We start from the raw sequence: 9449 nt of genomic DNA on the forward strand, positions 1-9449 counted from the left end.
ATAAACTGTCGATGGCTCTTTCTGGTAATTCCGGGGGAATCAAAAAATACTTTTTAAGCATTATTTAAGTTCCTGGATTTTCTTTCACCTTACATCGTTAATTATTTTACGATTCCTCTCGGAAACTTATTTCAACTTCCATTGGAAGCTTCTTCATCCTTCGCCTCGAATAGTTCTTCCATCTTCTCTTGCTAGTTTTTTCAACTTTCCCGGAACTTCAGGGATGCTTCCAGATTTTGATTGCGGATCTACACTAGCTGCATTACAAAATGTGCTGGACTTCCTGAGAATATTTTTGAAGTATTTTACTTTAAAAGATTTTCTTGAAAATTTGATTGGCAAGATAATTACAGATAGAAGTTTCCCGATTTTCTGACGCCCTGTAACTGCTGGTATGTCCCGGGAAAACGTAAAACAATCCCTGAGATGAATTAGCCTATACGGCTAAAAATTTCAATAACATAATTCTTTTTTTCTTTATTTAACGTCGGTCTCTGTTCCGCAATCTAGTGCCAATCACCGACGGACATCGATTGCCATCCATTGACGGCAATCGAATGTGCAGTAAGGCAGCTTCCACACCTGCGTAGGATATCGTACCCATTCAACACACATGGGCCGGGACCAACAGCTTTACTTCCCTTCCGAAGGAAGACGTGACCAGAGATTTTTATACCTCAGAAAAATCCCACCGACCTCCTCTATAAACAAGTAATTAAAAAAAAAACAATTCCATCCTCTTTTAAGGCTGAGCACTTAATTGGCCATAAGCTAACGGAACGGAAGGCCCAGATCAATCCCATATTCTATAAAAGTTCCTATGAATTTTCAGGATTTCTTTCGCTATTCGCTTCTCCGAGCATTCCATATGCTTACACTAACAGAATTGATTTTATTTCGCTCATCCCTTACAAATACAAATCGAAATCAATCCTAGCGGCCGAGTAAAAGCGCGAGTCATTCGAGTCCACCTTCCTGGCAAACGCACCACTGCTGAAACGACCCTCGTCTGCGTACTGTTGCATCTGCTCGGTAGTGTATGGACCGTGGATCTTTTCTGCATCCTGCTGTTCCTTATATTCCCACATTAAAATCTTCTTACCTTCTTCCTGCTGGCTTGTTGACGTGCTGGGCTTATCATCGCTGGACGACCCTTTTGGGTCATCATCTTTTAGCTTGCTCTTTTCCTTGTTGTCGAAGTCATCTGCGTACATATCCAGATCATCCGTCGGTGCCGATTTAGAGTTATTGACCTTCTTCTGTATCATTTCGTAAGTCTCATCATAAATGTCCATATTGCCTTCCCGAGTGAGAATCTCATTGGCCAGTTCGGTCAATCGGGTGACCTTTTCACTGGAATCATCCAAGGTGCCAGCCTTTTTCATCTTCCAGCGTTGTGCCGTTGTTAACTTTGCGGTCTTTTTACCGATCCTCTGCAGAGCCTTCTTAATGGTCTCTTTTGGTTCCATCATATCCAAAATGTTCTGATAAGTCTTTGAGGAATCAAATCCTGTCCCTTTTTCATCTTCTTCGTCCTCCGAATCAGAATCTGCCAATCCCTTAAGTTCTGCTTCCTTTTTCTCCTTATAGTTTGGATCGTTCTTTATTTTGACCCAGTCAATGTTATCCAACCAATTGTCTCGAATTTCCGCTCCCTTCTTCCACAGATAGTGCCCATCTGCATCGAAATGCCCCTCCTCCATTTCCTCCTTCATGTTGAACGGGGTGAATTTCATTTCATTGTCGACGCGGGCGATTCCTTCCTCTTCACCTTCGATATCATTTGCATCCAACACGTTGTATCTAGAGGTATTACGACGAAAGAATAAGTATTAGAGAAAAGTCCTTGGAAATTTTCACTGGTAATCAGAAATCATACTCACTGAGCCTCATCGTCGCCGCTGTCTTCCTCGTCGGAATCTAGGGTATGCTTACTGGTTGATGGCCGGCTGCTCTGCTTGTCCCGGACCAGATCGTCCAGATAGTTGTCCTCTTCAGCAACCTCCGCAGCGGTTCGCTTGGACATTTTTACCGTTTTTTCGTCAACTTTTTTCCAAATAATCCTAAGAAATCGACCGTATATAAAAGTTGAGATACGCACAGAAGCACAAGCTGCAAAAATTACATGCAAAACCAAAACAACGCGAACGCCAAACGTGGTTCAAGGGGTGATCCGTGAGAAAAATGAGAGAAATCCCACCGGGCTGAGGTGCTGAATGCACTCCCGGGATTTTCTTTTAAGTTTTTAAATATTGCGTGTGGTATAGGACAATTTCTCAAGATACCATCTGTTCTCTATTTATGGCCGTACGACCAACCGGTGGAAACTGAAGATTTTAAATTGTTCACTACTTGACTAGCCTATTGATCCCAAGCAAATCGATTAACGTATCACATTCTAGTAAAAATTCTACTACTACACAATGTTTGTTTTGATCGGTTTTGATTCGCTATGAAAGCTTGACAGATAAAATGAGGGGTTAGTGGATATTCCTATGTTTCGAGGGGTGAATCGATTAGCTTGGGACCGAAGATAGTACCAGAGCTGAGCCAAAAAGTTGAACACTTTTCTTCGGGACCTACTAGTCTTAGAGTACGACCAACAATCAATACGAAACTAACGATTTTAAATTGGCTCACCACTTTAGTAGCCTATTGGTCCCAAGCAAACGATTAACGTACCCTATTCTAGTTGAAATTCTATTACTACACTATGTATGTTTTGATTCGCTATGAAAGTTTGACAGATAACATCAGGGGTGTGTGGATTCATGCAGAACATGCAGGGGTGAGTGAAATAGCTTGGGACTGCTTGGGACCGTTGTTCTGGTACTGAGTGAGCCAAAAATAATAATGATTTTCTTCGGGACCCAGTAGTCTTAGAGTTACCTCTATGGTACGACTGCGCTCCTTGCTTTCACACACGGTGGCTCTTCATCCAGGATTCGCTCCGCAAACCACAGCCATACAATACTATGCATACAGAAAAAAAATTAATATTACATCCAAACATCTGCACAGAGGTCATTCCCTGGTTGTGTAATCTTACCATAGAGGTAACTCTAGCGATGCTGAATACGTGGTTGGTGGAGCTGCTGGAGCGGTGCTATTTTTCGATGTGGCTACATCCAAACATTTCTGTTTGGGATGTGCTGCTCGGCCACAATGGGGGCACGTTTTTGGTTGCTTGTCGTACGTTACCAACGTTGTTTCGTTGTCGACCGTGATGTACGATGGAATGGCACTTTCGAGTCACATTCGCAAAACTCGAACACCGCTCAGGAATCCTGGGAAGTAGTGCTTCCATTTCTCACGTCGACTGGAAATCACTGTCCCGTACTGTGACATGTGGTTCATAACAGTGGCTTGTGGCCATGTCAGAGGAAGGTCATGCACTCGAACGGTCACTACTTCACAATCCACATATACCGGGATTTTGAACTCACTCTTCGCACAGAGAATCGTTTAATGTTTATAGTTGTGCGCCTTTTCATAGCGCAAGGCAACTTCATTGTCTATCATCTCAATAAAAACACAATTTCGGACGTTATGAAACTGAATGCATCTAACGTCCAAATATTGAAGCTTAATATTGTTCTCGAAGAATTTTTGCACTTTTCCCGCATTGGGACGAACTGGAAGGACACTGAAGTCAACAACAAGTGTGTTTTTATGAACTACACTCATTTTCGCTACAATGGCCCATACACAGCAAAAAAAAAATGTAATATCGATCAACGTAATTCAAGCTGATGTATGAAATAATGATGTAATAGCAAAACGCAGATACAATATTACATCAATGGATGTAATTTTGTTCGCAAAATCGATGTACATTGTACAATGTGATATTACACAACCGATGGATTGACCTGGTTGCAGCAGTTTCGATGTAATATTCAACAACTTTTTTTGCTGTGTATGAGTAAAATGAGTTTACTTTACTTCCCGGTGCTTTTCTTATGGTGAAAGTAGAGTAAACTATTTTATTCATACGACCCAATATTTCACCAAGTTAAGGTGATACTCCAAGGAAGCCACAGCGTGAAACTTCAAAGGCACAAATGTCAGCACCCACAAAACACACAAATTTAAAACTGCTGAGTTGGTTGGAAATGCTAACATGAAGCTTTAGTGTGATGATTTATTAGCTAGAGAATGATCTTTAGAAGAGGGTAGGTGGATAGTTCCGTTAGAGTACGGCAGTATGAAAAATGGAATAGAAGTTGAAAATGAGCGAAGGGCCATTAATGCGACAGTTGTGTGTGCGTCTATCTCTAAAAACTGTCGCATTAATGGCCCTTCGCTCATTTTCAACTTCTATTCCATTTTTCATACTGCCGTACTCTAACGGAACTATCCACCTACCCTCTTCTAAAGATCATTCTCTAGCTAATAAATCATCACACTAAAGCTTCATGTTAGCATTTCCAACCAACTCTGAAAATCGTTAACTTCGCGTATGAAGTAACATAAAAACACTTTGAATGTTAAAACTGCTACCCTGCTACTCTCTGCTTGTAGTTGCACAGCAAACAAGGAGTAGCAATCTCAAACCCACGCCAAGGCTTCCCCAGAGTATCACCTTAAGCAGAGCAGAAAGAAATCATGTCCGATGGTTACGAGTAATGGCTGTCGAATGGATTTAATGCTTATTATCACGTATTTTACGAGCAGCGCTCAATACGATCATCGTCATGCAGTTGCGACATCTGCGCTGAGCTTTTACAGAAATATCCCAATAAAAATCATTCGATTCATATGGCATAATGATTTTTCGTTCAGGGAAATATTTGAATTTTTTTGTTGCATCGACTTAATATTACCGGGACCTATGCCGAATATTTTTCCGCATTATGGCGACTCTGCTGTGGTATCGTGGAGCGAGACAATCATCAGCAATCATCGCCATCATGTCATCATTCCATTTCGCGTACCAGTCAGTGAGTGAAGCTGTCGGTGAGCTAACGGTGACAACGTATTTGCATTTCGTCGCCAGGAAAGATTATTTTTTCCCGAATTTCGGCCAGATAATTACAGTTAAACGATTGTATGATTACCATCGTCACAGGGCGAGTGAGAAGATAGCAAAAAGTTTTTATTTTCATGTAATTTCACGGTTCTTAAATGGTAAAACAGCATTCCTGATTTGGACAGTGAAAACAAGCCCCGTCCGAAAGTAAAGAGGGGAAAGCAGCAGGTTCCGGAAGAGCGGGTAACGAAGGGAACGTTAAAAGGCGAATGTCCTCTGCTTCTGCTGCGGATTAAAAACTCGTCATCACAGGCAAAATTCTTTGTTTTCGAACAAAATCATTTGTGCCATCTGGGATTTCTACTGACGGTCGGTCAAGATTGAACGTAGATTGACGGTGGAAAGAAATCGTTTACAAATCCTTTTCTCGAAAAGTCTTTGACGGCCGAAGTTCGGTGGCGTGCGAGGGTGACATACATTGCTGCAGGCAAACTATACTCTGCTGTGTGCAGTGTTAGTGTTGTTGTGATTCGGAATTTTTGTTGAGTTTCAGTGAAAACTGGTAAGCCAGAATAATGCGAGTCACTGTGACGACACCGGCGGATTATACCTTTCCGCTGGAGGTTTCCGACGACATGGAACTGGAGAATTTCAAGGCCTTATGCGAAATTGAAAGTGGCTTCCCGGCGACGGAGATTGTCATCTCGAAAAATGGGCAACCCCTGCTGGACGACAAGAAGACGCTGACCCAGCTGGGAATTAAGGAAGGAGACGTGGTAATGCTGCAGCACATCATGCAGGCCACCCAGCCGACGTCACAAGTTGCTCGTACTAGACAACAACCGGCAGGTAATTTACAATGCGTTGTGAAGAAGAAAGAAAAGAAAACAAAAAACAAACGCCACAGCGAAGGAAGTTCGTTGCACCTTCCTATGACTGCATTTTTCAAAGTACGTGGGTTTTGTTTATTTTAGAGTACAAAAATGTGCATTAATCATTCCAAATTCGTGCGAAAGTGGGAGGATTCTCGAACAGACTGGAGTTTTCATGCAACCGTTTTACGTTGCTAAAAATAGTCATTAACGCAAGTTGATTGCAGTTGGGTTGCAGTAAACAAATTCCCTATCCATGTGAAATTCACTAAGTTAAAATCTTGATTTGCTTCTATTTTGCAGAACCCTCACGGCTGGCCAGTTTGGATTTTGGTTCGATCCAAATTCCAACAGCGGTTGCATCTAGCAGCAGCAGCACTGGTAACGGCGGTAACGGTGGTAGTGGTAATTCCGGGCTCCTGAACAATAATCGTCCATCGCCGACCGTAGCTCCGGAAGATGATCCGTCAGTCGTTCGTGAAATGTTCCTCTCCAATCCGGATCAGCTGGCATTGCTCAAGCAGAACAATCCACGCCTGGCGGAAGCTTTACTTTCAGGAAATTTGGACACTTTTGCCACAGTTCTGCGAAAGCAGATTCAAGAAAGAATGGAAAAGCAACAGCAGCGGTTAAGAATCCTCCAGGCCAGTCCGTTCGATGCCGAAGCTCAGCGTCTGATTGCGGAGGAAATCAAACAAAAGAATATCGAAGCCAATATGGAAGCCGCAATGGAGTACAATCCGGAAACGTTCGGAACGGTTGTGATGCTGTACATCAACTGTCGCGTCAACGGCCATCCGGTGAAGGCCTTTATCGATTCGGGTGCTCAGGCGACCATTATGAGTGCCGCCGCAGCAGAACGGTGCAACATTATGCGACTGGTCGATACTAGATGGGCTGGCATTGCGAAGGGCGTCGGCGTTCAGAAGATCATTGGCCGCATCCATATGGTTCAGATTCAGATTGAGAACGATTTTCTTACCTCGAGTTTTTCGGTGTTGGAAGAGCAACCGATGGATATGCTGCTGGGGCTGGATATGCTGAAAAGACATCAGGTAATGCGAAGCTTGCTGGGTGAGAGTTATGTACTTTAAAATTAAACCTATCCCATTACCGCGCACAGTGCAACATTGATCTCAAACATAACTTATTGAAAATCGGAACGACCGGAACGGAGACAAGATTTTTGGCGGAAGGCGAACTACCGGAATGCGCCCGACTGACCGGCAGTCCCGAAGAGGAACAGAAGGCGCTGGCGGAATCCGCTCGAATAGCAGAGGATCTTGCTCTGAAGGAAGCGGTTGCCAAGAGCCAACAAGATCAAGGTTAGTTTCCGGTGTTCAATTTATGGATTGCGACATATCAAGAACAACATGTGAAAGGGGCATACAAGCTTTTTGTAAACAAACCTTCTTATGCCTTTTTCTCGCCACCCATATGACACCAACGCAAACCATTATCATCATCGGGTAGGGGAATCTTTACCCTTCCCGATGATATTGTTTGTTTGCGTGAGCAACTCTCGGTTGGTGAGAAAAGGGCCTACAAAGGTTTGTTTACAAAAAGCTTGTATGCCCTTTTCACATGTGGCTCTTGATATTTGTGTGGTCCAGGACCTACTGACAAATTCGCCTTGAAGGAAGGAGATCAAAAATCCATTTCAATGTAATCAATAAATTTAACGCTTGTTCGACTCAAAATGACAGTCGAACATCTCTCATAGCCCTTTCCATTATTTAGAATAATTGGTATAAATACTTGCCGATTGTCCTACCATTAGCATACTTTAGGATAAGGAGGGACAAGATGGGTTATGTAGCTGTTTGTCAATATCAACAGTTTCAATGCAACCCCAATTACGTTTTGCTTTTTCAAACCAACATTGGGGCTACAATGAACCTGCTGAACAAAAATATAAATAAATCAAGTGGTTGACCAATCTTGTCCCACCTTACCTCACCCATAAATCTGTTAGCTTACGTAGATAGCTCTAGTGGAGATCAACATATGTAGACCACGAACATGGAGTAGAATATATGCGAAAGATTTATGCAATAATTGGGATTCGATTTCGCAAACAGTACAGCTTTTGGCCTCATACTTCAAATTAGCTGATGAGGGAACCTGACCGAAAAGGCCGTGCGAGCGAGCCTTAAATAGAATAACATTTAGGTGAAAATCCGGTTCTGATTCCTACAGTGATCTTTCGTAAAGGCCTAAGGTGCAAACGTAAACATAGCACTTTTTGGAAAATTTTCCAATATTTCGTCAAGCGACATTTGTCCCGCGATTTTGTCCAACTTCATTTGTTGCATTCGACAAATGTGCGGCTTTTATGCGGGTGAACAGATCTTAAGAATGAGCCTACGTTTGCATCATTGTTCCTGTTTGTTTCAAATTCATTCAGTCTCCCACCTTCCCGGTACATTTTCTTGATACATGCGATACCTCATAAAAGTGGATCGAATCATTTTTCCCATTAACATTTTTCGGAGATAGCTTGCTAAAACATTTTCTATAACCCCGTTTGCAAAACTCGTTGTGCGTATCATTCCGATCGAACGTTTGATGTACCAAAATTTCCAAATTGACGCGGATCAATAGCAAGCCCGAGCCAAGACGAACAACCATCCGGAACGATTTCGCAGCTGAAGCGCAGACGATCCCGTAAGTGTAATATCACGCGAGCGATAATTTACACCAAATCTGATTTCAATAAGATGCCTCTTCTGGTCTAATATGAAACCGTTTAATGAAACCAACTCGCTCTTTTAACCTTTCAGCCTCGACCAGTGGCACCAGCAGCGGAAACAACAACACCGGAAACAGCAGCAATAGCTCCCCGACATCATCAGGTCAACAGCAACTGCAGCAGCAGCCACAGCAACCAGAACAGCAACAATCGGCCGAGGATATCCCATTGGTACTGCTTCCAACAGATCGGTTCTCCGAAATGGACGTCGTCGAACTGGAATCCATGGGTTTCAGTCGGCAGATGGTGATCACCGAACTGAGGACCGCCAACGGTGATAAAACCAAGGCCACATCCGGACTGTTTGCTAAGCTAGGATAAAAAGGAGAGGACAAGTACTGCGCATTCTTTATGATCATTTAATTTCTCACAACTTGCTTACTAACAAAGATCATTTGCTTTCGTTTTTCTACCCTTTAAATCTCATCACACCGCATTTCATTTGCCACTTGCTGATGCGGTTGGTGCGTGTGAATGGTTAACTTTGACTTCTGTTTAACGACGTAAGGTGCATTTCTTTATTTTTAACGTAAAGTGAGTGAACAATCCGTTTTCTTTGTCGAAAAGAAAATTACTAATTTTAGCTCACGAAAGATTTCTTTTTTTCCTACGCACTAGAAAAGGGGAGGCAATATCGGTCTATGAGTTGACATTTTTTTTTTATATTAAGAATCAACGGATAGAAACTGAAAGCGAACATTTAAAGTTGAAAACAGATTATTTACAATGAAAGTGAAAAGGAGAATGATGCTGAAGCAGGTCGTACGACATTGCACTGACATAATAAGGGGGTGACTTAAGGAATAAATGCATAACATTTGAATAAATTATTACCTGCAGAAAGAGTTTTTAT

At 42.4% G+C, this 9449-nt stretch overlaps 2 protein-coding genes across 4 annotated transcripts; one reads left to right on the plus strand and one right to left on the minus strand.

The window, feature by feature from the left end:
* Positions 1 to 872: 872 nt before the first annotated feature.
* On the minus strand, positions 873 to 2077 carry holn1 (CD2 antigen cytoplasmic tail-binding protein 2 homolog holn1). Of its 2 annotated transcripts, none has more exons than XM_065231589.1 (2): positions 1884 to 2077; positions 873 to 1803 (listed from the first exon to the last, which is right to left on the minus strand). In XM_065231589.1, exons 1-2 carry the CDS (start codon positions 2024 to 2026, stop codon positions 909 to 911), a joined length of 1038 nt encoding a protein of 345 aa, XP_065087661.1. In that variant the 5' UTR covers positions 2027 to 2077; the 3' UTR covers positions 873 to 908. The 2 variants fall into 2 exon arrangements, with proteins under 2 accessions (XP_065087661.1, XP_065087662.1); XM_065231590.1 differs by having other exon boundaries at positions 1880 to 1968.
* Positions 2078 to 4957: 2880 nt separating this feature from the next.
* On the plus strand, positions 4958 to 9429 carry rngo (DNA damage inducible 1 homolog rngo). Of its 2 annotated transcripts, XM_065231520.1 has the most exons (5): positions 4958 to 5821; positions 6148 to 6899; positions 6968 to 7169; positions 8449 to 8511; positions 8628 to 9429. In XM_065231520.1, the coding sequence occupies exons 1-5, from the start codon at positions 5548 to 5550 to the stop codon at positions 8915 to 8917; spliced, it is 1581 nt and encodes a 526-aa protein (XP_065087592.1). In that variant the 5' UTR covers positions 4958 to 5547; the 3' UTR covers positions 8918 to 9429. The 2 variants fall into 2 exon arrangements, with proteins under 2 accessions (XP_065087592.1, XP_065087593.1); XM_065231521.1 differs by lacking the exon at positions 8449 to 8511 and having other exon boundaries at positions 4960 to 5821.
* Positions 9430 to 9449: the final 20 nt, after the last annotated feature.

The sequence above is a fragment of the Ochlerotatus camptorhynchus genome, unplaced genomic scaffold, assembly GCF_037179485.1.
Source record: "Ochlerotatus camptorhynchus isolate MF236.1 unplaced genomic scaffold, CSIRO-AGI_Acam_v1.1 ptg000357l, whole genome shotgun sequence".
NCBI lineage: Eukaryota > Metazoa > Arthropoda > Insecta > Diptera > Culicidae > Ochlerotatus > Ochlerotatus camptorhynchus.

What these genes read in the sequence shown, in the direction of transcription:
- rngo (XM_065231520.1), top strand. Translation starts at nt 5,548, where the DNA reads ATGCGAGTCACTGTGACGACACCGGCGGATTATACCTTTCCGCTGGAG. An exon ending in TACTAGACAACAACCGGCAG is followed by an intron (nt 5,822 to 6,147) that starts GTAATTTACAAT and finishes TCTATTTTGCAG; the next exon opens with AACCCTCACGGCTGGCCAGT. An exon ending in CAAGAGCCAACAAGATCAAG is followed by an intron (nt 7,170 to 8,448) that starts GTTAGTTTCCGG and finishes GCGGATCAATAG; the next exon opens with CAAGCCCGAGCCAAGACGAA.
- holn1 (XM_065231589.1), bottom strand. Translation starts at nt 2,026, where the DNA reads ATGTCCAAGCGAACCGCTGCGGAGGTTGCTGAAGAGGACAACTATCTG. An exon ending in AGCGGCGACGATGAGGCTCA is followed by an intron (nt 1,804 to 1,883) that starts GTGAGTATGATT and finishes TAATACCTCTAG; the next exon opens with ATACAACGTGTTGGATGCAA.